This window comes from Dermacentor silvarum, chromosome 1, assembly GCF_013339745.2.
Source record: "Dermacentor silvarum isolate Dsil-2018 chromosome 1, BIME_Dsil_1.4, whole genome shotgun sequence".
Taxonomy (NCBI): domain Eukaryota; kingdom Metazoa; phylum Arthropoda; class Arachnida; order Ixodida; family Ixodidae; genus Dermacentor; species Dermacentor silvarum.
The window spans coordinates 174552787-174579937 of record NC_051154.1 but is presented as its reverse complement, the minus strand read 5'-3'; the positions used below and the strand labels follow the sequence as shown (position 1 = coordinate 174579937).

At 46.3% G+C, this 27151-nt stretch overlaps 1 protein-coding gene across 1 annotated transcript; it reads left to right on the top strand.

Moving 5' to 3' along the window:
- Window positions 1–249: 249 nt before the first annotated feature.
- Window positions 250–26840, top strand: LOC119436411 (transcription factor A, mitochondrial-like). The gene is made up of 6 exons (XM_037703252.2): window positions 250–576; window positions 11068–11138; window positions 11220–11369; window positions 16574–16663; window positions 16841–16897; window positions 26563–26840. The coding sequence occupies exons 1-6, from the start codon at window positions 438–440 to the stop codon at window positions 26752–26754; spliced, it is 699 nt and encodes a 232-aa protein (XP_037559180.1). The 5' UTR covers window positions 250–437; the 3' UTR covers window positions 26755–26840.
- The last annotated feature ends 311 nt before the right edge of the window (window positions 26841–27151 follow it).

The window sequence follows — 27151 nt, the reverse complement described above, 5'->3', positions numbered from 1 at the left end:
TAGTAAAGGAGGCATTGCCCGTGTAGTGTCCCTATCCACGCATCATAAAGTGATGCCCTCTAAATTTAGAATGTGGATCTTAAAGGCTATGCTTTTGCTGTTTGAATGCAGCGGAAGCGATTGAGAGAGTCGAAAAGACGTCGTAGACGTCAGGTTTCGGCATGGAGGAAGGGTTTCGGACACCTCCGAAGCCTGCTTTCTCACTTCCATCCAAGCCAAGGCGTGAGTCATATCCATCTGTGGCGGTCGTGGTTGAAAGTGTCGCTGGTTCTGTGGTGCAGCCATGGGTGCAGCAGAGGAGGCATGAGAGGAGGCGCTGAACCGTGTACCGCGTAACACTGTAGCGTAACTATGCCCACTGGTGTGACATAACTGTAAGAGAACATCGCTAACGTGGTGTAAACATCATACTTTCAAACTAAGTACAGTAACTACAGATGTTCAGTACGTGGCTATCCTTTCGCAACCTTTCGACAAAAGCTAGTTCTCTTGGTTTCCGCCGCCGTCCAAAGCGTCTGTCAGGTTATAACTTGTTTTTGAAGTCGATCTGGCCTTCGTTGAAGCAACTAAACCCAGGTAACATTTTCAAAGGATTCCATATTCAGCTATATGAGGTTTGTGTGTGCGCGACGTTGTTTTTCGTTAAGCATGCTGTTCGTGAGAGGGAAAGGAAAACGGGTAGCGCTGAGCTTAGCATCACACGATGACATCACGGCACTCTATAATAAACGCATCACTGTTTTGATGATCCAAATATAATCTCATTATCAGGGAGGGAGCAGTCTACCTGACTGGAGCAATATATATATATATATATATATATATATTTTTATTTGGGGTGTTGCGGAGCGCAGCGTAGCAACGGCCGCCGCTTCGCGTTGGCGCCCGGCACCGGGGCACAAACCAGAGCAGTATTCGCATCGTCGCACTTTCAACTTACCGTGTCGGCGACAACGACTGCACCCTCCCTGATAGTGAGATTACATTTGGATCATCAAAACAGTGATGCGTTTATTATAGAGTGTCGTGACATCATCGTGTGACGCTAAGCGCAGCCCTACTGGAAAAGGTACGGACGGCGTGAAAAACTATTGACTATAACGTCAATAAAAGCGTTTCATGGTTGGACGTGTTGTGAACTGCCACCTTCTCAGCTTCTTGGAGTCCTCTAAGTACTTTTCACGACAACAGCACTGCTTTTGCCGCAATCGCAGTTGCGAAATAGTTTTGGCCACGCTAACTTGCATGTCACTGACCACCTTCACAATCCCACTGTAACTCGTCGTGGTTGCTGGGTCGCTATGGTGTTAGGCTGCTAAGCACGAGGTCGCGGGATCAAATCCCGGCTACGGCGGGTGCATTTTAATGGGGTCAAAATGCGAAAACACCCGTGTACTTAAATTTAGGTGCACGTTAAAGAACCCCAGGTGGTCTTTACCGGAGTCCCCTACTACGTCGTGCCTCATAATCAGATCGTGGTTTTGGCACGTAAAACCACATAATTTAATTATATATTTATTTATTTTTCAATTTAATCAATTTAAACATAATAACTGATCGAGCAACTCAGTCGACACTCTCAATGTTGGTTTCCGCCTGCCATCTGGGTGGCGTGGTTTTAGCTGCGCTTGACTGCCGTGCATTCTTGTTGTCTCGTTCACCCTCATAGCTACACAGTTCATGTCGCTGATGCCATCACCAGAGCTCGTCTTTGGGTTTTTGTTTCCCAGGTTTCAAAGCCGTGCGGGCCTGTAGCATTTAGGACTACGCTGCTCTTGTGTGACCAACGCGGTGTACTGCTGTAAATTATGGTCAGTGACAGGGCTTCCTTGCCCCACCAGGCGGCACATCACAGCAAGAACTGTCAGCGCCTCGCGCGGCAAGTTGAGTCAACAGTGGCACGGAAGGACCGGTGTGCCCGCGCTGTGCTAGCATCGAAATTGCATGCGCGCTCTTGCTTAGAGCAACAGAAATTATGCAAATTTAGCTTTATGACTTCAAGTCAATAGCAAAATTATTCAATTCCACCTAACACAAATCTTGTACGCCGTTAGACACGTTCTCGGCGTAAAAGAACGTGTTGTCTTTTTTTTCTTTTCTTTTTTTTTGTGTTGGAGTAGCAACATTCGAGGCGATGGAAGCACACATAAACTGTTTCTTCAGGCGCGCCGTATATGAAGTTATGCTTTGGCATAGCAATTCGATAGAGTCTGTGAGAGAACGACTCGGCTAAACAATCGAGTAGCTCCCTCTTGCATGGCACTGCTTCGATGCTCTTACAAGCCCTCCATGTGAACAACACCTCCCAGGTGCATACCTTTCACCGTATGCTGATAACAGGAGCCTGCCCTAGCTGCCAGCGTAAGATCAGAGAGGCGATGAAGCCTATGAAGCATCAACGGGGGAATCGAGCGAGGCATCAGATTGCCCGTACCAATGATAGTTGTTTAATGTGTGCAGATGTTGTTGCTCTGCTGCACAGAAATAACTAAAAAAATTCATGTAGAAGCTCCACTGAAGTTGTCTAAGTAGGCGTAAGCATTGTGCCATTTGCTCATCTCCACACAGCCTGATGTCATTATCAATCTTATCAAACTTGGTCCGACCATTGTAAACACTTTTCAACTTTTATCGGTTGTTATCAGACTTGATCTGACCCTTATTGGTCGTTATCAACCTTATTGCAATCGATACAACTCTTATCAACCATGATCTGTCCTTGTCAACCTTATTGGACATGATCCAACCCTTATTAAATCTTGTCAGTCTATATTAACCTTATCAGACTTGATCCGACCCTTATCAGCCCTTATCGGTTCTTATCAGAATTGCTCGGACCATTATAAGCCCTTATTGCTCTTTCACACCATGTCCATCCACGTCGAACCATTATCAACCGTGATGAGACCCATATAACCCCTCATCGATCCTTACATCCTTATGAACTCTGACTAGTTATCTGTCTGTGTTGTGCGACACGAAGCGCATGAGCCCTCAGAGATTGGTGGCATTTTTGTCGGTGAAGGCCAACAGAAGGCACATCACGTAACCACCAAAACGCATCGGGGACGGGGTGTGTTTGGCATTAAATTTTCACAAGATCGAAATTTTCCTAATGTCTACAATGCTTCAAGTTGGGTGTACATGTGGCCCTAGAGACGGCTTTCATTCTACCATCACCGAATCTTTCAAGAAAGCCTTCATAGAAACTGTTCTCTTTTGACATTTGTTTTGTACGCCTGTACAACAGATTCATATGGTTCAGATATGTTCACCTTCTGCTAGTGATGGTGTTTAGCCCAGTGGGTAAGACTTTTGGCTTCTGAGCATGGGGTCGTAGTTTCGAAACATGGACTTTTTCTTTTGAATTTATTCTTTTTTTTATACACTAATGTCTTTGTAGCGATTCCTTTTATGTGACGGACAGGTTTCCTCTTTGTGTAAGCATAGCAATGCTTACACATTTAAAAGATATATGGCTTCACATGTGTCCATTAAGTTGCTAGTGGGGTGCCTTTTATATGTCTGAATATATTGAGAGCAGTTGCACCACAGTTTACGTCAATGTTTTCTGGCTTCCTAGATGACTCAGCTTTGGCACAAGGCGACTAGCAGGCACATCAGTGCAAGGCTCTTCGCCGTTTTGTCTAGTCTTGCGCACTGCTGTATGGAAAATTGACTCTTAAAGTGCAAATAAATAATAATGATTGTAAAGAAGAAAGACATGTATTTCAGCAGCATCACCATCATCTTACAACAGCTTGTGGGTCTCCATCTTGGACACAGGTTAGGCAGCCTGTGACATATCTTGTGCACTGCAATAAACAGCATCATATTTAATTGGAGGTGCTGGTTCTTCGTTGACCCTAGAACAATGCAGTCTAACGCTACTCTCCATCATGCCCAATGGGTCTAGTCCGACTTTGCCAGTTTCGACCACCCTAGCTGTTGCTGGTGCAGTGTGTCAAAAAGACTCCACCACCTACCGCAGCACAGGCAACAACAATGTCTATAACCAGTTGTCGAACTACAAACAGATCAGCGCACACAGTAAATGGGATGACACCATGAAACTTAACATGATCTACCTCACAGACCTGGCTAGCTAACCTGTGGTACCAAAACCATGAAGCGGACCGTCACTTCTAATCAGCGCTTAAAGGCCAACTGCAATAATATTTTAGGCCATGTAAAAGGCCTAGTTTCAGATAGTGTAAATATAGAGCAGCCTCTAGCAAAATTTTACAATTGAAATACAAGTGGATGCATCAGGAAAGGCTTGCAAACAATAGATGTTTTTGGTACTAAAGCTGAAAAAAAAAAAGCCGTCATTATCGTTCGCTGGAAAGAACGCTCGACTCAAAATGCACAGCTCCTTGGCATGACCTGGAGGAGACATGCTGGCACTTGCATCAAATCTGCTAACCACCAGGTGTGTGCGTCGTCTCCTTGGATGCAACTTAAAGGCTGCTAATAAGAAAATTGAGCACCTGTACTGCAGCTTTGTCAAGGTTTCTTCTGTAGTACATACTACAGAAGCTCTACCGCAGCGATGGCCTAGCAGTAGAGCATCCGCCTTGAATGCGGGAGGTACCGAGTTCAAATCCCGGTGCTGCCGGGAACCCACCGGTTTTTCTAATGGGTAGAGATGTCCCCTGGCCTGGTGCTCGGCTGTCGTGAGGGTTCACATCTCGAAAGAGGGCCCAATAGAGATTTCAGGACTTGTCTCTGGGCGCCTCTTGTCCAACCACAGATGGCCTTGTTGACGAGCATCCGCCACGGCTGTGGGAGGCAAGTGCTGCCGCCGGTTACCTACCGGTAAAATAGGTACAAGCGCGCTCCTGGCCTGGTGCTCGGCCATTGTGGGACCTCAACCGTTGGAAAGGGGTGTTTGACCTCAACCCGAAGGCGTCCCCACCTCAATAGGTGCTTGGGGCGCCACATGGGAAATGGCCGCCACGGGAGCGACCCAGACATCACTTTTATGGTTTTGTCTTGGTTCTTGCACAGCAAGCATAGTGGTCTTACGAGCCTCTCCCAAACAACACACCCCTAGAAAGCCGGTCGCCTGGCCGGGGGAGTGCTTGTACCCATCTTATTAATCGGTGGGTGTCCAGCGGGGGAGATCGAACCAAACACCTACCGCAGCCGAGCCAGGCGTCCTACCAACTTAGCCAAGGTTAATTTTATTGCAGTTGCTTTACGCAAGCCTTCGGCCACCCAGCAGTTAAAGCATCATGCTGCACAAAGCTTGCCCACTTACTTCCAACAACGCACTGAAACCTTCACAAGCTACATTGAGGACGTCATTGACATGTGCAAGTCTGTCAATGCATCGATGAGTGAAATTGATAAAATCAAACAAATTATAAAAGGTATTGCCAAAGATTCGTTACAGATGTTGCTTTCAAAAAGCCCCCATGCTCTCGTCGAGGTCATCGACCTTTGTTATGATGACCTCTCACTTGGCGTCCTTCTGTAGAGCCACTTGCATTCTTGACTTTTTCCACCGACCAAGCATCTCTTCTTATACAAACCGAACAGTTTGTGTGCGAGGAAGTTGCATGTTAAATATTCCTGATGTCATTGCTACAGGAGCCGATGACGTCTTTGGTGACATCCTTCAGCATAATGAGCAGCAAGTTTTGGAGGTCCTTCCGAATGCTCAGGCACTGCTACCAGTTGCCACACCACTGTCTTATGCCACGTCCAAGTACCTTGACCGCTGCTATTCTCACTGCCACAAACCACTGAGCCTGTTTGTCACGTCCTACTGCCCTCTTTTGCTCTGTTCAATAGCCGACCCGGCCCAGTGGCACACTACACACTGTTTCAGTGTAGTCCTGGTCATGTGGAATGCTTGTGTCGATGTTAGATGCTGCCTTATTGCAACGACAACAGAGCTTCTCCTTACACATCACAGCAGTTCACCGCACCTCCAAACTCGCCGCTGACCTCTTTCGTCCTGGATTGCCTACCTCTGAATCACCGCTGCTTGCCTTCGCCATGAGGCTGCTTGATTTTCCCATTTTATCTACTTTGTGCTATTTAAGAGCAGGAAAAATAATGGTCCCAGTTCCCAAGGCAAGAACTGTGCTCCTGTTGAACCGCTCAAGGCTTTGTTTCTCTCCTAAAAACCTGATGGCAGTTTCTGTGCATGACAACACTACCCTTGCCCTTGTTGATACCGGTGCCACTGTCATCGTCACATCTGAAAAACTGCCACTCACTTAAAAACGGAGCGATGTCTTTGTTGGATGTGTCGCTTCTGGCTGAAAAGAGCGTCAAGCCTGTGGCTGTGTGTACTGAACATTTCGTGATTTGGGGACTCTTATGCATAGTTATTGATTACATGGCCTGCCCAGCTCCATTTATTTCGGCCTTTGTCCTGCAGTGAACTTAAATATAGGCTGATGATGTCAATGATGATACATAGTTAAGCATCATGTTCTGTCCTCCTGTTCATACAATATAATTTTGAGAAGATACTTTTTTGCCGAAAGTGCTCTTGTTCATTGTTCATGTTCATTGTTCATCAGCGTTGTGCCATGCTGAGGCCACGACACTCAAACTCATTTTGTTAAATGCTGATCACAGAATACACCACCACCCCAGTGCAGTCTTGGCACATTGCACCTGTATAATTTGACTGCTCTTTTAATGCAACTGTTCTTTTTGAACCTTCCAACAACTTCCTCTGTCGACGATTATGCCACTTGCTCTGCTCACAGTTTGGAAGAGTTCCCACTGGGCTGTTCATGTCCATTTTGCAGCAGTCACCTGTAATCCTCCTGCAAAACGAAAGCCTCAGCCCTGTCCACCTTGTTGACTGTTTCTCCTTCAATAACAGCATGGTGATCGACTCTTTCGAGGTTGGTGCACTGATTTGCACTCTGAAATCTTCTATTCAACTGCTGAACATTCTGCACTGCTCCATCGATGGCATGCGACACCTGAGTAGTGTGCTCAGCTTCTTGCCCTCCTACAACACTTCTGCTCTTTCTTCAACTGTCACACCACCTTTTTTGGCCACATGTCGACCATTTGCTACCACATTGTCATGGGCATTCCTGCACCGCTGCACCAATGCCCCTACCATGTGTTGGTCGAAGCATCGGCTTATTGACGATTAAGTGAGTGACATGCTGAAAAGTGGCATTGTGCAGCCTGCCAACAGTCCCTGGCCATCGCCAGTTGTTCTTATTAAAAAGAAGAATGGGTCCATGTGGTTCTACATTTGCTATCACCGTCTAAACAAGATCATGCGCAAAGGCGTTTATACCCTACTGCGACAATGCATTGATTGAGTTTAGGGACCGGAATTCTTTTCACTTGATGTACACTCTGGCTGTTGGTAGGTACCAATGGCGCTGTCTGCTTGACCTAAAATGGCATTTGGTACCGCTAACAGCTTGTATAAATTTAATTTTATGCCGTTTGAACTCTTCAACACACCGGCAACTTTTGAGAGGATGATGGATGGCACACTGTGTAGCTTTAAGTGGCATACTTGCCTCTGTTAACTCAATGACATCGTTGTCTTTTAATCCAACTTCCTGACTCATCTCTTTCGTCTTGAGCAAGTTCACTGGTGCATCCGTTATGCGGGCATTCAGCTCAATTTGAAAAAATGAGGCTTTGGTGCACAAGAACTCGCAATTTTCGTCTGCATTGTTTTTAAAGAAGACATTTTTCCATACGCCAACAAACTTTGTGCAGTCACCTAATTTCCCAAACCAACATTGCTTCGTGGGCCTTTGCTCATATGCCTGACGGGTGGTTGCCAGTTTATCGTTTCATGAACTTTCCTTCACCTTGCGGCCTTCCGCACAACTGATTTTCTCAGATTCCTGATGCTTTATAAAAACATTTGCATCTTGATCGCACAACATTTGACTCGTCTCCTACTCTTTCATCCTGGTCACTGGCGTGCAAGAGCTGCATTCAAGCGTTTACACCGCCTGCTTACATCACAGCCCATACTATACCATTTAGATCCTTCTGCACCTAGCGCAGTCCACATGGATGCGAGTGGTGTCGGCCTTACATTGTACTAGCTCAGCGCAAACCCGGCTTCGCTGTATACATGGTCACATGCATGAGCTGTATGCTCCTGAAAGTCAAGTAAAATTATTCAGTCACTGAAAAAGAATCCCTGGTCATCATCCTAGCACTTGAAAAATTTCACCTATATCTCCATGACCACCCTTTCGATGTTGTCACGGATCATCATGTGCTGTGTTGGCTATTGACGCTGAAAGACCCATCTGGCCAGGCTAGCCCACTGGGCTTTAAGGCTCCAGGAGTGTAACATCCGCATAACCTATCACTCTAGCTGCAATTACACAGACATCAACTGTCTCTTTTGCCTACCAGCCCCAGCTGAAAGTGCTTGCGTTTGTGTTTGTCTCCTACAGCCTGTGACATGGCTTCCAAATAACAGCTAGATCAACGGTAGCCGATCTTTTAGAATACCTTTCTCAGAGCTCTCCACCTCCATGCTCTCAAGTTTTGTGCCGCCAAGCTTCCCACTTTGTGATTTGTGGTGGACTTGTATATTGGCCAAATTACCTTTCTGACGATCGCCAGTGGTTCCTTGTTGCCTGTCACCTTCGCAAAGACATATGTGTTGATATCCACACTGACCCGCAGTGCGCACATGCTGGTTTATTCAAAAGCTATGCCGGGGCTTGCTCCAGATTTTACTGGCACAGCATTGCACAGCTAGATTCTTTTCTGCTTAGAGTGCCAATGCCGCAAGTGTCCTGTGCATCATTAGTCTGGACCATTGCAGCCACTTTTATGTGCTACTCATCTCTTCGGTAGGGTGGGTATCAACCTGTACAGACCATTTCAAGGCGCTGGATCATTGTGGCAATAAGCCACCTGATGCGCTGTGTGTGATACGCTGTGTGTGTGGCTGCCTTGCCAGCTGCCACAGCTCACAACATTGCATTTCTTTTTATCTTGCTACATTTCATTCTTTGCCATGAGGGACAAAGGCCATGCTTTCCATTTGGAAGCCTTAACCACATTCCTGACCGAATGCAGGACTGATGACCATATAATGATGGCATACAACGCGTAGACCAATGGTCTCACAGAGAACTTCAACTACACTCTCGATGACATGCTGTCTGTGTATGTCGCCTCTGACCAATGCAGTTGGGACTTCATGCTCAATTTTGTGGTGTATGCTTACAATATTGCCCCACAAGCAACTACTAGCTTCTCTCCTTGCTTTCCGTGAACGTTCTACTACATTCAATACCACTGAATATCGACCCTATAATTCTGAGTGTGGTAAGCTCCCAGACAAGATTGCCAAATCCTGTCTGGGAGCTTACCACTGTCGTTGAAAAGAAAAGTGTACAATCATTGCATTCTACCGGTGCTAACATATGGGGCAGAAACTTGGAGGTTAACAAAGAAGCTCGAGAACAAGTTAAGGACCGCACAAAGAGCGATGGAACGAAAAATCTTAGGAGTAACGTTAAGAGACAGGAAGAGAGTGGTGTGGATCAGAGAACAAACGGGGGTAGACGATATTCTAGTTCACATTAAGCAGAAGAAATGGAGCTGGGCAGGCCATGTAATGCGTAGGATGGATAACCGGTGGACCATTAGGGTTACAGAATGGATACCAAGAGAAGGGAAGCGCAGTCAAGGACGGCAGAAAGTCAGGTGGGATGATGAGGTTAGGAAATTAGCAGGCGCAAGTTGGAATACGCTAGCGCAAGACAGGGGTAATTGGAGATCGCAGGGAGAGGCCTTCGTCCTGCAGTGGACATAAATATAGGCTGATGATGATGATGAATTCTGAGTGTACGCCGTTAGCTGTGGCTGCTTGACATGGCAAAGAGTGCCGTAAGCTTGCCCACTCTTTTCCCACTAATGACCAATACTCGCAGAAGTTGCATCGTGTTGGTGAGTATACGTTGTCCAGCCTTTTCCCGGTCTCTTTGGTTTGGCTCTGGGTCCCTGGTGTCTCATCTGGCCTCTCCACTAAGCGTGTCACAAAAATCATGGACTGTACCGTGTTCTGTGACAAAGTTCTCTGTGAACTATCTCGTTGAGCCAGTCGCGCCTTCTACACAGCTTCATCACCATGGCCACGAAATCGTGCTCGTTGAATGTTTGAAGCCCTATTATGGCCCACTTGTTGTGTCCTGTCCTTGAGTCCCCATGCTGGCGCCCTTTTTTTTTTCTGGAGGGTAATTGTAAAGAAAGACACGCATTTCCGCGGCATTGTCAACGTATCGCGACGTATGCCGGGGTTCCATCTTATACATTGGTTTCAGTCAAGCCTGCGACATCATTTATGCACTGCAATAAACACCTTATAACTCTTCAGTGTTGGTTTTTTTTTGCCGGATATTATAGAACAAACACAAAATTTCATTTTTGGCGATGCAGAAAGGAAAAAATGACACGGATAATGGCTAACGCTTTCTTAGTATAGTCTTCACACTCCTGTCTTCGTTTCCTATCTCCTACCTAGTTTTATTCTGACGAGCATGCTTCCACAATAGCGCCGCCGTGTCAGGGTAAAAAGAAAAAAAAACTATAAATGTAAAAAAAATAGCAGAAACACGCAAGAGTGGTGGCCTTGCACTACGGCACGAACATTTGAACAGAGAATCACTGCGGTAACGGCACACAATGTCCGGGAACCACCCCTCCCATTTGTGGATGCACACGGCACACCCATGCCCACAAAGAGGCGTGTTCCGGATCGCACTAACAAAAACCCAGGCTGAGCAAACCCAGAGAGATGAGAAAACATGCTTATAGAAATATATAACAGATGGCGGAACTACCTCCGAGCATGACAACTTCGTGTTGCTGTACAGATTCGACTGGAGAGAGTGGAGAACGTACGAGTACGTAGTGACGTGGCGGGACAGAAACGCGAAATCGTGCCAGAACACCAGTGACACTAAAAGGGTTAAAATAATTATTATTGTTGTTGTGGAGCGAACTTACGTGACTTCTGGTGACGCTTATCATGTCCGTGAGATCTTTTACACCGACGTCAAGTCACTGTAAAGGGTTTGCCATTTGCAGGAAAGGATTTCCAACAAGTGGTCTCCATTGCTGCCAAGAAGTGGAGGGCAGTGGATGAGCATACAAAACAGGCAAGAAGAGCATCTACTTCATGTGCAATTTAATTGTTGATTAATGCTCATGTTATTGAACTTGTCTTGATCACATTTCAGCTCTATGCCAACAAAGCAAAGGATCTTTCAGTGCAGTTTGAGAAACAGTACAATGAATATCTGTCCAATTTGAAAATTGAAGAGATGATGGCTGGTGGTCGAAAGGCCAAGGACCTGCACCTGAGGAGCAAGAGCAGTCATTTGGAGGCAGTGAGATGCTTTGGCATTTTTGTTGTTTGTTAGATGTTTCTGTGTGTGTATATGTGTGTGTGTGTGGGGGGGGGGGGTGCTGTTATGTCCTGAACAGGGCTCCTACTCTGCAATCTTTTGATTCTTACCTCCTTCCCTTTTATCTCAAGGGTCAAGTCGGTCTGTTATAGTAAAAATTATATCGAACAAACAAGACAACTATGTTCTTTGAATGAAAAATACCCTTTAATCCATTAAGGACTACTACTACCAGCATCCTTTGCAGCAGTAGTGGCTTAGTGAAACTTATAAAATCTGTTGTTTGAGCATTACATGTGGCACGTGTATGCTGTGGGTTCGACTCCAGCATAGCAGTAAGTTGTCTTTTCATCCACTTCTCTTTTCGCTTTAATAAAAATATTAAGATTAACAAATTTACTTTCTCCTAGTATTACCAGACACTTTAATTAGACAAAAGTAACTTCATTTTTTCCTGCACTTCTCTTGGCTTCTGTATGAGCTTTACATGATTGTCACTTGACAAAATATCAAGGCCCCTAGTTCTTACAGTTCATCTCGAGCTGCTGAACAAAGTGAGTTATGTGCCCTAATGACAACATACAATTACCTTGCACTTGAAAGCAGCTGAAACGTTAAAATACCCTGAACAAGCCATGAGAAGTTTGTTGACAATGGCATTCAGCTAACACTGACACTGCATGTATGACATTGAATTAAATTTTCACATCTCTTTGCCCAGTGCTCTTGCAAGTCCTGTCATTTCTGGAGAAATTCTGCAGCCCCCAGTGCATATTAGATAAATTGAATACTCTCTCTTTCAAGACCTTGTAGGGGTTACGAGCCAGGGCCGCATCCAGGAATTATGTTTTAGAGGGGTTTCACGGAGATGGTGACCATTTTGCAATATTCACTTATTTTTTAGCATGAATTATATTGAATGCTGGAGTTTTACGTGCCATAACCACAATATGATTGTAAGGCACGCTGTAAGGGGGGCTCCAGATTAATTTTGACCACTCAAGGTTCTTTAATAATGTACACTTTTGCCCCCATCGAAATGCGGCCACTTTAGGCCAGGAACGCGCAATCTCTAGCTCAGCCATGCAACGCCACAGCCACTGGGCTACCGCGGCGGATATTGCGCGTGAATCAAGCACATCACTGACATATCATGGTATGAACATATTTTATATTTTTACATGTACATACCATGTGTCCCACATAACTTGTGCCAAATTAAAAAATATGCAAGTGCCACGTAGCTCGACAGAACCAAAGTAATGTTGTTTGTCGTCACTTGGAGCGTCAGACTATATTTTTGGATTCTGCCTAATTACATAAATAGTTATTATTAAATACTGAACGTCGTGAAATATTGTATTCTTAGCAAAAGTTTCAATGAGAAAATTGTAGAATATCCTTATAAATTCTCGATCCAGCTTTCTGTTGCTCATTACGTGCTACATAAAAGCGTTTTCCAATCCTGAAAGAAAGCCCATGAAAAGTGCCACGCAACTAGTCGCGCGGCACTTTTTTGCAGGCTCTGGCAGGCTTCTTTCAGGCTTGGAAACAAGCCACCGCAGTCATGGCATAGTGGGTAGGATGCCCTGCTCAGCTGCGGGGAGGTGCGTTGTTCAATCCCCACCGCTGGATACCCACTGGTTTATAAGACAGGTACAAGCAGCCCCTGGCCAGACGTTCGTCTATCCAGGGGTGCGTTGCTTGGGAGAGGTTCATAAGACTGCTGTTCTTGCTGTGCAAGAACCAAGACAAACAAAACACCCAAGAACTCTCAAAAAGGAATCTAGTGGTCCCGTGCCACCAACTTCGCAATAGGTGGGTGTCCTTTCAAGTGTCTGGAACTCCCGTAGTTGCTGAGCACCAGGTCAGGAGTGCGCTTGTGCCACTTTATCGGTAGGTACTATCGCGCTCAGTATGAGCTACACCGCGGGAGCGCGTGGCCAAGCGCACTGTTAATAAGGTTGTACAGTGGCGCCGATCGGGACATGTTTTCTAGTTATCAGGAGAGGGTTTGGCTGTCCCTGCGAGCGCGCATCACCTCCACTTGCTTGCTTTCACTCTCGCCCTTGTTTTGCCCTGTGGTGATACCAGCTTCGAAAATGATAACTATCGCCGTGGCTTGATGCCCAAACTTCATACTCGCAAGTCGAGCTTCACAAAACAGGTGATCTCTAGCCCGGCTCTTCAAATAAAGGAGGGCGAGGGTGAAAGAAAGCAAGTGGAGGTGATGCGCACTCGCAGGAACAGCCAAATTCTCCCCTGATAACTCGAAAACATGTCCTTATCGGCGCTACTGTGCAACCTTGCAGTGCGCTTGGCCACGCGTTCCCGCAGTGTAGCTCATACTGAGCGCGATAGTACCTGGTGGCAGCACTCGTCTGCCTCCCACAGCAGCAGCGGATGCTTGACTTTTCACCAAAGCTGTATTGAGAACAAGGGGCGCTCAGAGGCCCTCACAAATCTCTATAGGGCCCCCTTTCAAGATGAGCACCCACATAAACAACCTAGTGCCAGGTCGTGATAAATCTCTGCCCATTAGAAAAAAAGGTGCGTTTCCAGTGGCACCGCGATTTGAACCCAGTACGTCCCACATACGAGGCAGACGCTCTACCATTGCCCTACCGCCACGGTTCACGGGCTCCAACAGTGCTGCCAACCTCTGAAGGCAGTTTTCCCCTAACTTGAATAAAAAGTTCCCTAGATTTCCTTAGATTTTCGCAAAATGTGCTTGTTAATCAGTTTGTCAATACAATTTCTGTGGAGATTTTTTTTTTTTTTTTGTGGTATGAAGATAGATTACAAATTTTAGAGTTTAAGTTCATTTCCGAGTTCATTTTAAATTATTCGAATAATGAAGTCACTGAACTCAAGCTGGAATGACCTTGCAGTACAGTTGTTATGGACACAGGGTACGCCCTATACCTCCCATATGTTTTGAGTTTTATTTAAGACCCATTTTCTCAGTAACTATGGCACGCAGTGCATTCAGATTTGTTTCATTTTATTCGTGATTATGTCTTCTTGTGGTGGAACTAGAACTAAGATTATTTTTCTAAGATTAACAGTTTTGCAGTTTTTTTACCAACACAGCACGTTTTTGTTATTTCCAAAGAAAATAGCTCAAGAAAAATTAACTAATGAGTATACGTGTACCATTCCAGTTCAGCAGCTGTGCATTGCTGTCTACTTTATGCTGGCTAAAAATCAGCCTGCTGTCATTTCAAGTTTTTATAATAATGGGGAAAATGTGAAACAATTCATTTCGAGATATTGAGGGTCAAAGACAAAAAAAATGTGTACTTCATTCTTTTTTTTTTTCAAGAACAAGATGCACTCAACCATTTGACTAGTAGCCACAAGCCATATAGTCATCACCAGAGTCAGCTTTTCACTTCTTTGTTTGTCTTCTGGTTTCCCTGGCTTGTTTTTCATGGCTTCTGCCTCTCTCTTGGCAAAATACTGTTGGCGATGGTCCTTCCCACCCAACCACATCTCCGTGTTGTGCCCTGGCGACATGCCAAATGCCTTTAGGACGTTAACTAGGGCCGTGCAGCCTTCTTTGAACGTGAGCACAGCATCAAAGGTGGCAGTTTTGAGCACCTCCATTCCGAGGAACACATTTTTAGTTGCACGATCCGACACAACATGGTTATTGCATTTTGGGTCGTGCCGTTAAGATCTTCTTGAGCAGTTCTGGGTGAGTTAATTGTTGGAAAACTGTATTTATGGCATGCAGGACCGGTGCAGGCAAGTATTCTTTGTGCTCATTGGGCTCCTGTGTAAATTGAGCCCTGTTCTAAAGAAAGGTCTAAAGAAAGGGGGCGTGGCCGCTCGTCACTTGGTTTCGAAAACCTGGTCCTTTTGCCTCAATCAAAATGCGGAAAAACTTGTGGGGCGCTGAACACTGTTAAGGAAGGCCTGAGCATTCCAAAAAGGTGAAAAAACAAAAATCAACTTTTTTTTTTCCCCTACTCTGTGTCCTTAAACTAACAGGAACGCCTCCTGCCGAAGTCCATATCCACAGAAGATGTCGACACGTTTATACTTTGTAGTTGTCCAAACTTATTTTGCACATAGAGTAAAGTGCCAAGCATATACTGAACCTTATTCAAATTGTAAGGAAGTTGGGCGCCAGACGTCCCTTACAGAATTAACAGTGTCAAAACAGTGTGCCACTTCACGACACTAATGTAAAAAGTGTGAACAGTGTTTTTTGCATGCTGTGTACTGACGTAGAACCACCACACTTATGGACTTACACATAATTTGCAACAAAGCGCACGGATACGTGGCCAATTTTTATCTTTCCTCAAAATCAAAACTCAACCATACACATGATCGCTGGGACTCAGTCCAAGGTTGCTCAGCCTATGGGAGGTTCCCTGTAAATTTTAGTATATGTGTGCATAGTCGGCTGTTTAGCGCTTCAACCACATTGTTGTGCTTGGCGCTTGGTATATGTGTTCGCTTACACCCAGATTTGCCTGTGCTGCTTTGTTCGGTATTGCAGCATACATTTGTTTCGCTGGTTACAGATGAGTATTTTATTCAGAGGGCACAGACATTGATGGCACAGTTAGAGGTACAAATGGCAAAATCACATTAGCAGTAGTACTTCCATAACGAGCCTAGGGCATCGGCACCCTGTCGTTCACTTGGTGAGAGGCCTTCACTGTGCTGCAGTATGGTCAAAAGTCTTACTTCACATGCTAATGCAATGGTAACTTTCAGGGACTGAAATCAAAACACACCATCATGACAGCAGTTTCACTGTTTCAATGTCTTAGTGCTAAATTTCTCAAGCCTTGGACAAATTTCCCTAAACAAAGTAAAAAATCTCTAGACCTAGGGATTTTCCCTAGAATTGGCAGCACTGGGCTCCAAGATAGGCTGATATGACACTTTCGCAATTATTGCTTGTGGCAAATGGTCTAAACCAAGCATGAACCAGAGACAGGTATGCAAAGGGTCCTCACAAATTTTATGACTCGATGCTGTCGCTGCCAAGAATACATTAATCACTACCAGTGACAACAGAAGATTGTGAGCTATCTGTATAGAAGAAGGGTTACTACAAGAACAGGGAGGGTAAGCTGTGCCATTTAATAGAACTTATGCCCACTTTTGCATAACTAGATGCAGTCCTCTTATGTGCGATTCTTCTTTCTTCTTTGACCTCTTAGAAGGTACGACAACTAAAGAAGCCACGGCCTCCTCTGTCACCATTTATCTTGTTCTGCATTGAAGCCAGACATCCTAACCTAAAATTGAGTGTAAGTAGATCAAATGATTCATCAGTGATTCAACGTGATTTTGCCGACACCTCATGTAATACCCCCTCACGGGGGCATTTGAGAAAATAAATAAATAAAATAGATCAATATAGATATTCATTACAGCTGACTTGATAAGTTACCAACAACTTCATTGTGCCTTCTCTACTGCTTTAGGAGAGGTCAAAACTTCTGGCTGAAAAATGGAAAACTCTGTCAAACTCTGAAAAGCAGGTAAGGAATGCCACAGGCTCTTAACTTCACGCTGGTGACCTTAGGAAACTGGTAGCTTGCACCAGCAGCATAAATTAAAATGACAACTGAAAAAAACTAATTAAAACACGTAATTACTTGAATGTATAATTAACTGTCAATATGCAGCCAGTTTCCCAATGTGGTGGTGTCTCCTATATACTTGTGAAAGTCTTTATCAAGCTTGTCATAAGCACAAGTGAACCTGGAAATGCAAAATTGTATTCTAGTTGAGTTTGCCTTGTTCACATTTGAATTTACGCTCGTGGTACATTATATCATTGACGTTAAGGTCATGCACCATGCGTGACCATGACAACTGTGCATGAACATAGTGACTGTGACGCATGATTGCACAAGTACTTCTGCATTGCTGATTTAACTGTCATGCCGTCATGTACTTCAAATTCGTCTAATGTCCGAAAGTGTTCTAGTTGCACACAGGACATCGCACGTGTCACGCTCACTCGATGCCACATTGCGCCTAACGAAGGAAGAGGACGCGCACCCAAAAGATGCGCAAGTTACGACGTTTCATCACGGCGGCGCAGTGTTGCTAGGTTGCCATGTTCAAGGCAGCCTAGCCTTCGCTCAATGGCCACGTTAAACAATGTGTTAAGAGGGCAGTAAAACACAATAAGTTTTGACTTAAATTTTGTTTTTATATTTTTAAAATATATTGCAGGACTCGTAGTAGTTAAGTCAGCTCAACTGCAAGTATTGTGAACCTAGTGAAACCCGCAGCAGCATCGGCATAGCATCACTCGCTTTTTACGCGTGCTGCACGCTGTGTCAGGTTTCGAACTGCGCTGCAAGCTTTCATCCTTTGGTTCCGCGTGGAAAGTCGTTCCGGTAGTAACGTTGGTTCGCCATGGTCACGTGAAGCGCGTCGCGTGGGTGACGCGGGTGGCAGCTTTCGGCACAGGCATAAAAATCCTAGCAGTGCAAGGTTTCCGCGCCTAACGCTGCACATGCCCAGAGGCGGTGCGGCACATGCGGTCGCATTCCAAAGTGTACGTCTTGTATTGTAGGCTTGTATTCTGCACTGAAGGAACTGCATTCCATGCAAAATGTAGCAACAATTACAGCATGTAGATTTTCAATACTTGACAGGGGAACAGCGCAGAAAACATGAAAGACAAGAAGGGAAACACGCACCAGTGCTGACTGCTGACTGAATTCTTTATTCAGAAAGGAACACAAATATGTATGTACCTAATGAAAACAGAGGTACATCACTGCGCATGGCCAAGAAGAGTGAGACGCAGATTAGATTTCCCCCAAATTATTGTGGTTGTTAAGATATGTTAGTTCTGCCTCAGTCAAGGCCAAAGACGGAGTGCTGACGCAAGACGCACCATTCCTTGAGATAGCAGCAGCCTCAAAGATTTCACATGCACAAGCGTCATTGTAGCGTTTGCGGATTGCGCACCATGAAAACGTCCACAAGCGTCATTGTAGCGTTTGCGGATTGCGCACCATGAAAAGTTGAGCCCCGGAGTACAGCACACATCACATTCACTATAGTGCAAGGTCAAGTTGCTGTTCGTACCGGAGTGAAGGCTATAGGCATGCTCTCTTATGCGTTCGTTTAAACAACGACCAGTCTGTCCAATGTAGGAGCATCCACAGGGAAGAGGCACCTCGTCCACCACGCCTGCTTTGCACTTGACGAATGGTGTGGCATGGTTCTTTTTACAAGCTGGTTGTTCCGATTTTTCATGGTGCGCAATCCGCAAACGCTACAATGACGCTTGTGCACGTGAAATCTTTGAGGCTGCTGCTATCGCGAGGAATGGTGCGTCTTGCGTCAGCACTCTATCTTTGGCCTTGACTGAGGCAGAACTAACATATCTTAACAACTGCAATAATTCAGGGGAAATTTAACCCGTGTCTCACTCTTCTTGGCCATGCACAGTGATGTACCTTTGTTTTCTTTAGGTATATATTTGTGTTCCTTTCTGAATAAAGAATTCAGTCGTCAGTCAGCGCTGGTGTGTGTTTCCCTTCTTGTCTTTCGTTTTTTTTTTTTGCGCTGTTCCCGTCGAGTATGTACCGACTAGCCCAAGTATCTATAGTGTTGAGATTTTCAATAGTTTGGTTCTTAATCTCTAATAAAGGTGCAGGAGACTTCCAAGCCATGCAGGAGAATGCACAAAGCTAATACGCACTGTTTTTTGGCTTTCCACCACATGTCATTCGTTTTTCATTGTGGTGTATAAACAAAAATAATTTGTTACTCTGTCACGTCACTGTGCATAACTCTTTCCTTACCACAATAAATGGGCTAATTTTCAGTGCTGTTATGTTTTAAAGGGGTCCTGAACCACCCCTCGGGCTTGGTGAAAAAACGCAGTCTGCAGATTGCATACGCTGCAGTGAACATCTCAGCCAAATTTTGCACTCGTACACGGCACGTGGAGCTCGCAAGTGGAGCGGGAGGTCACCTTTTCCTCAAACGCTCTTTTCAACAGAAGCCGGCTCCTCAATCTTTTCTGGATGCTTTAGTATTTCGTAATATAGCAGATTCCGATACGCGGCTGCTCTTGGTCAATAGCTGACATAATCAAGAAGGATGTTCGGATCAGTATGCTTCTTCCTATTGTTACTGTATATATTTATTGATGCAGTTTAATAAACAGGCTGAAGTAACCGAAAATGTGCTTTCGAATTTCTATAAAAATTTTGTACTTCTGGAAGAAGCCGACTATCGTCTGCTCACGCTCAGCCGCAAATTTTGTGTTGTGTGATTGGGGAAGTGCTAGAAACACTGGAGGGTAGTTTTGACGATACCGCCCGTCGAAGTTCTATTCTTCCAGCCTCTCGAATGGGCCGAAAGGTGTCAAATCTTACCAATTGTTAAAGTTGAGTTGTCATTTTATAAGCTGCTGACATATTTCGTGGCAGAATTCCAACGGCAATGTTTAACAATGTGTCGAAAAACTGTCTATCAAATTGATCGATTTCTTTGGGCCCGGTAAGGAAATAGTAAGGGGACCATTTCTGTAAGGGAACCATTTGTCCTCTTCAAATTTTTTAGGCATTCAGCAGACTATGCAATGCACAGCATGTGCATTCCAAACCACCAAGCCTGCATTAAATTTGTGGGTACTCTCTCTTAATTCAACATCAAGCTGTTGTTAACAACCACTGTACTGGTACTTGTGTTAAAAGCTAGTATGTGTTTAAGTGAGCTTCGAAACTTTGTGCAGTGTTGTCCTTAACAGAACACACTGACTGGTTGAGTTTTATGCCAGAAATAGGGTATTGGACACAGTGTTGTTTCTGGCATTATAGAAGTATTTTACATATGAGAGGCTTGCCAGTGCACTTCATTCTCTTACTATTGCATTTCTGTTATCTTTGCTTCTGTAACCTACTAGCTGTATTTCTATAACTGTTACATAATTGGTTACATAACTGTTACATAATCACATTTGGGTCTCCAATTATGTGGCGGCTGAGTGGTGACGAGACGCCACACTTATTTTGGGACTCAGCCTAGCCATGGACGCGGGCATGTTGACGACGGCTGAGGAATAGCTACGATGGCAACCGTTTAGCCGGGCATCGAGTGTGTTCTCTCTCACGTAACAAGCGAACTTCATCCTCGTCACCACCACATTAACGGTGGCACTACACATACATATCATACATAAGCATGCATTATATGCATGCAAAAAAACTTAACAAATTAGTATGTGTAAACATAATTCACTTTCTTATAAAGCTACTTAACCTCAGAAGTATTTATACAACAATGGCAAAGATAGAGTCTCATAGAAAGTTTCATAAGACATCACATTTCTTCAGAACAGAGTGAGTTGTTAATATTTCTAATTGCATAAACACAGTCAGAAAGCAATAAAATAGTCTCAGAACCTTCGTGACAGCATTATGTTCACAAAAGATTGTGATACTCCTTGAAATAACCACAGAAGGGCGGGTGATAGCTTGTCCTTTAGAGACCACATTAATCTCCTATCATTCATTCATTCATTTATTTAGTTATTTATTTATTTATTTTGATAGGATGCGTTCAAGGTTAGATGCACTTGGCGTTTTTATGAATGCCAGAAATAAGCAACGGCCAAGCGGAGCGAGTGCGAGCACCAACAACAAGAAACATCTTCTTCGTCCTCTGCTGGCGCCGGTATTTGTCACTACAATCACTCCCCGGTGAAAAAGGAGCCATCCTGGTGACCTATGGGACAGGCAGCACTGGTGGGTCGTAGTGCGGCTTCAGTCGGTCGACATGAACAGTTTTGCGCTCGCGACGCCGTTGGTCCGTAGATGGCTGAACGGGCTCTATGACGTAGTTGACCGGGGACGTCTGTCGTAGAACCCGGTAAGGGCCGTCATACTTTGAGCTGAACTTTGTGGAAAGGCCGGGAGTAGACGAGGGAATGCGGAGCCATACCAGCGTTCCAGGTGAATATGATGGAAAGGACAAGCCGGCGTCTCGACTATGTTGCTGGCTGGCCTGGTTTTGCGCGGTAAGAGAATGTGCGATCTGACGACATTCTTCGGCATAGGTGGCAGCTTCGGATAGAGTCGTAGATTCTGAAGCGTCGGGGCGATACAAAAGAATCGTGTCCATAAACGAGGAAGGTTCGCGACCATAAAGAAGAAAGAAAGGAGAGAATCCTGTGGTCGACTGAGTGGTGCTGTTGTAGGCATACGTAACAAAGGGAAGGATGCAGTCCTAGTTAGTGTGGTCAGCGGAAACGTACATAGCGAGCATGTCGCCGAGAGTGCGATTGAAGCGTTCAGTCATACCATTGGTTTGCGGATGATAGGCACTCGTAGTTCTATGGACAACGTCGCATTCGCGGAGCAGGGCTTCTACAGCCTCGGAGAGGAATGAACGACCACGGTCACTCAATAGCTCGCGAGGCGCACCATGTCGAAGAACAAGGTTACGAAGGATGAACGAGCTGACTTCACGTGCTGTGGCCGCCGGAAGCGCTGAAGTTTTGGCGTAGCGCGTGAGTTGGTCCACGGCGACGATAACCCAGCGGTTGCCATCTGGGGTGTACGGTAGAGGGCCGTACAAGTCAATGCCGATACGGTCGAAAGGCCGGGAGGGACAAGGCAATGGTTGAAGTGGCCCTATTATCTGGTTAGATGAGCTCTTGCGGCGTTGACACTTGGAGCACGAGCGGACGTACTGCCGAACGAAGCGGTACATTCCGAGCCAGTAGTATCGAAGCCGTAGGCGTGCATACGTCTTTAGGACACCGGCATGGGCGCATTGAGGATCCTCATGAAAAGAGGCACAGACGTCAGAACGTAGATGGCGAGGAATCACTAGCAACCATTTACGGCCATCAGAGAGGTAGTTGCGGCGGTACAGGAGCCCTTCGCGGATGGCAAAGTGGCGAGCAGTGCGCCGAAGCGAGCGGTCGGTGGTGTGGGGTGATGGCTGAGATAAATACTCTAGAAGAGATGCTATCCAAGGATCCCGGCATTGCTCAGATGGCATGTCGGCCAACGTAAGAGGAGAAGAATCATAGCTTGAGACAGACGCAGCACCAGACTCATCAGGCAGTGGTGAGCGCGAAAGAGCGTCGGCATCCGAATGCTTATGGCCTGACCGGTAGACAACACGGATGTCATAGTCCTGGAGACGAAGCGCCCAACGAGCTAGGCGACTAGATGGGTCTTTTAATGACAACAGCCAGCACAGGGCATGGTGATCAGTCACGACATCAAATGGACGGCCATATACGTAAGGTCTAAATTTGGTGATTGCCCAAACGTTAGGTAGACATTCTCTTTCCGTGACCGAATAGTTCATTTCCGCTTTGGTGAGAGTGCGGCTGGCATAAGAGACTACGTACTCTTCGAAGCCAGACTTACGCTGGGCTAGAATAGCGCCGAGGCCGACTCCACTAGCGTCTGTGTGGATTTCTGTTGGAGCGTCTGGGTCAAAGTGGCGTAGAATAGGTGGGGATATCGAAAGATGGCGTAAGGTGGCAAACGCGTCTTCGCAAGCTGTAGACCATGCCGAGATGCCTTGGCTGTTGGCAAGCAGCTGCGTTAAGGGGGCGATTATGGACGCAAAATTACGCACGAATCGGCGAAAGTACGAACACAGGCCTATAAAGCTACGGAGCTCCTTCAGTGTAGACGGCCTGGGGAACTCGGCGACGGCGCGAAGCTTTGCAGGGTCGGGAAGGACACCGTCCTTGCTGACAACATGACCTAAGATGGTAAGCCGGCGGGCGGCAAAGTGGCACTTCTTCAGGTTAAGCTGCAGTCCAGCATCGGAAAGGCAAGTCAGTACGCTTGCGAGACACTTTAGATGGGAGTCAAAGTCCTTGGAAAAGACTACGACGTCGTCAAGGTAGCACAGACACGTGTGCCATTTGAGGCCTAAGAATATTATCCATGAGGCGTTCGAAGGTGGCAGGCGCATTACAAAGGCCGAATGGCATCACGTTAAACTCGTATAACCCGTCTGGGGTTACAAACGCTGTCTTCAGACGGTCAGTGTCATTCATAGGGACCTGCCAATACCCAGATCGAAGGTCCAAAGAGGAAAAGAACTCTGCTCCTTGCAAGCAGTCGAGAGCGTCGTCGATTCGGGGCAGCGGATAAACATCTTTTCGTGTGATCTTGTTAAGGCGCCTATAATCAACGCAAAATCGAATGCTACCGTCCTTTTTCTTTACCAGCACAACTGGGGAGGCCCAAGGGCTGTGCGAGGGTTGTATTACACCACGATGAAGCATGTCGTTGACCTGTTCATCAATGACACGACGTTCAGCGTAAGAAACTCGGTATGGACGCTGGCGTAGGGGTTCATGAGTGCCGGTGTCAATGTGGTGAACGATGGAGGATGTGCGGCCCAAGGAAGATTGCTTATGATCGAACGACAGCCGAAAGCGATCGAGCAGTTCCAAGAGTTGGGTACGCTGGGCAGGTGGAAGTTCGGAATCAATTGACGGGAGGAAGGCTTCTAAGGAGGACGAATTGGCGGTGGTAACAGGAGTACAGTAAAAGCTCGATGATACGAATCTCACGGGGTCACGAAAAATATTCGTATTAGCCGAAATTCGTATCATCGAAACACAATTAAAACTACTGTCGAATCTCGATAATTCAAACTCGAAGGGGCCCGAAAATTTGTTCGAATTTAAAGGACGTATTTTTGAAGTATTCGTGCACCATAGCACGATGCACGAACGGTGCGAGTCGTGAAATATCGCGGCGCGCAAGCGCATAGCAAGCGCGGGCCACGAAACTGCCCACGCCGGCGGCTAACGGTCGCTTCCCGATAAGGACAGAAAACGAAGCTTCAGGGAGCGAGCGGGCGGCGCCGGCACACGGGTGCACGCGGAGACCGTCGAAGGTGAGGGAGGAGGGCGGCAGGGAAGCGGATTTGGCCGCGTCAACTCCGCCGCTTCGGTGGCTCCCCTCGCCCTCCCTCTCAACTCCCTCGTAGCTCTCTCACCTTCGACTCCGTGCGCACATCTCCGTGCGCGCCCACCGCCGTGCTGGCGCCAGCTTATTTTAGCCGCCCCCTGAAGTTTCGTTTTCTGCAGTTATCGGGAAGCGAGCGTTTGCGGGCGTGGGAGTTTCGTTGGCCCGACTGTGCCTCCGCCGCTGCTTCCCTGCTGCCGCAGCGTGCAAGGTCAACATGTGACTAGAAAATAGAGGAGAAGGGTTCACTGCCATTTTATCCGCGTGGCTGAACGTCGGCACTAGTGTGTGCTAGAATACCGTTGTCTAGAACACTCTAGTCGGCACGTACACGCTTGTTCCGGCGCGATGCAGAAACGGCGACCTTGCAATTTGAGAGAGGGGGAAATTTCCGCTGCGGGTTCTTTTTTTTTTCCTGTTCCTTCACGCGCTGTCTCTCCTGAGCTTTTGCTCTATGGCGGTGTCGGAGCAATGCCGGTCGGAGGCGCCACCGCGTTATTTGGCGCGCTGCTAAGAGCCTTGTCGGTGCGCGGTATGTTCGAAATAAGCGTGTTCGAATTAACGAGATTCGACTGTAGCTACATTAAAGAGTCAGAGGTGAACTCACTCAGGCACATGTACGTAAAAAGCATTTATTTCTTGAAGCGCCACCGCTTCAAGCTCTTCGTGCCCAGTCGCGGAGTCCGCGCTGCCCGGCGCCGCGCCTCCGCACCAAAAGAGAAGGAGAGAAAGCGCGTGACTGCGCGCTGTTCTCTTTCGCGGCCGTCGGTGGGGCGGCGTTTATTCGTATCAACCGATGCAGGCTGAAAATCGATTCGTAACAACCGTTCTCTAGCACGTTGCAAAGTAATGGGGCTCGGCCGGAACCACAGAAAAATTCGTATCATCCGGAAATTCGTATTAGCCGTGATCGTATCATCGAGCTTTTACTGTAATGCTGTCGACGTGAAGACTCATCGTGTCGTCAGGCAGTTGAGTGGAGTAGGCAGAATCGACATCGTCAGGCCGACCTATACATTTACCACGGCATAAGGTGGCTGGGGAAGAGGACCGATTCGTGACATAAATGGCGCTGCAAGAGTTTTCAACTGTGAGAACTGCTGAAGGAAGGAGGAAGTCTTTGCGAGAGGTGAAGGCTTCGGAGGGCGCAAACAGGGCTGTGGAAGAGGGAGCATAGTCGCAAGAAAGTGGCACAAAAACACAAGACAAAGGAGGTATATCAGTGTCCGCGGCGACGACCACTCGAGAAGGCGGCTTGTCAGATGCGGCATCACACGTCGGCGACAACTCAAGTTCGGCACGCGCACAGTCAACAACGGCATGGTTAGTAGCAAGAAAGTCCCAACCCTAAATAACGTCGTGTGAACATGGTGAAAAAACGACGAATTCGACTACATACAAAACGTCCTGAATGACAAGGCGAGCCGTGCATGCCACTGAAGGGTGAATGTGGTGCGCGGTTGCGGTACGCAGGGAGACGTCGGAAAGCGGAATCGTAATTTTTTTGAGCTTGCGGCACAGTTCTCCACTAAGCGGCTCCAGTATCGACAAGTGCTTGCACAGAAACACCTTCGATATTCACGGTGATTTCGTTCGTAGGTAGAAATCGAGGCCTTGAAGTTGTCGACACGAGCACAGTTCTTGCCTCCGGAACTGCGAGGGCTAGTTTTCCGCTTGGACTGGTGGGGGGCGACGAACCATAGGGGAAAGTGAACGGCGACATGGTGAGGGCGACCGACGTGGGCCGTAGTCACGTCGCAGACCATTTCACTACCTGTCATTTTGAAGGGCAATGTTGCAGTTGTACCTTGTTGCTTCACATTGGTCAAATTACGGTTTGCAAAAGTCCCACGACAAATTTCTCTACACAACAAAAATTACTTCCTTGGCTGCTGAGGAAGAGAGTTCATGCACCATCAGTTTCTTCTAGCATGAGCTAGGTGCACACCTCATTTCTGCATGCACCTGCTGGACTAGGTTCTGTAGTTACACAGGCTCACGGCATTTGATTTCTCTGTATCTTAAGGTCGTTATACAGGGTGGAGTGATCAAAATTATCCGAGAGACTCCTACTACATGATCACTCATAGTTAAACTGTGGATTTGGGTCATAGCAGCCATTAAATTATTAATGACATTATGACACAATCAATGTGAAAAGGTGCCCTATAGCTTGGAATGCCTTCTAAAACAAATGTGGATACTGTGCTTGTTTTTAGGTCTACCAGCAGAGAGCTGAAGAGGACAAGAGGCGCTACCATGACGACATGATTGACTGGGAAATGTGCATGCAGCAGACTGGAAACTCCCATATCCTTCAAGAATATTTTCAAGAAAGGAATAGTGCTGATAATGTAAAAAAGCACCTGGCCAAGAGGCTAACACAATGTGAAGAAAGCTTGGGAGGATGAGAAGTACTGGCAGGAACAGCTGCTGAAAATTGTACAAAACTGGTAATGCTAAAACAAGCATTAAAATAGTCGTTGCTTCAATGGCATGTGGTGTTATTATTTTTTTTTAAATCTTGAAACTGGACCTTTCTGTTATGCCAACATCATGTCGACAGACCACTACCTCATTCACAGCTTCACCCCTACAATAAGCAAATAACAGCAAAACTTTGCCCACCACTGTCACTGGAAATCAAACTCGTGCCCATGCAATAATGTACAGTTGAGAGCTGAACTTCCTCACCACTGAACTAGCAGTTTATTGTGCTTTGCAATGTGTGCACGGTATTGTGCATCATGCAGATTTCAAGTGATGTTATGTGCGTGTATTTCTGGGGCCACAGCAGGCAGTACTGTA

Excerpts from the sequence above, each read along its gene's own strand:
- LOC119436411 (XM_037703252.2), top strand. The coding sequence starts at position 438 with ATGTTCAGTACGTGGCTATCCTTTCGCAACCTTTCGACAAAAGCTAGT. Across the intron at positions 577-11,067 it reads GTTGAAGCAACTAAACCCAG|GAAAGGATTTCCAACAAGTG; the intron begins GTAACATTTTCA and ends TGCCATTTGCAG. Across the intron at positions 11,370-16,573 it reads AGAGCAGTCATTTGGAGGCA|AAGGTACGACAACTAAAGAA; the intron begins GTGAGATGCTTT and ends TTGACCTCTTAG.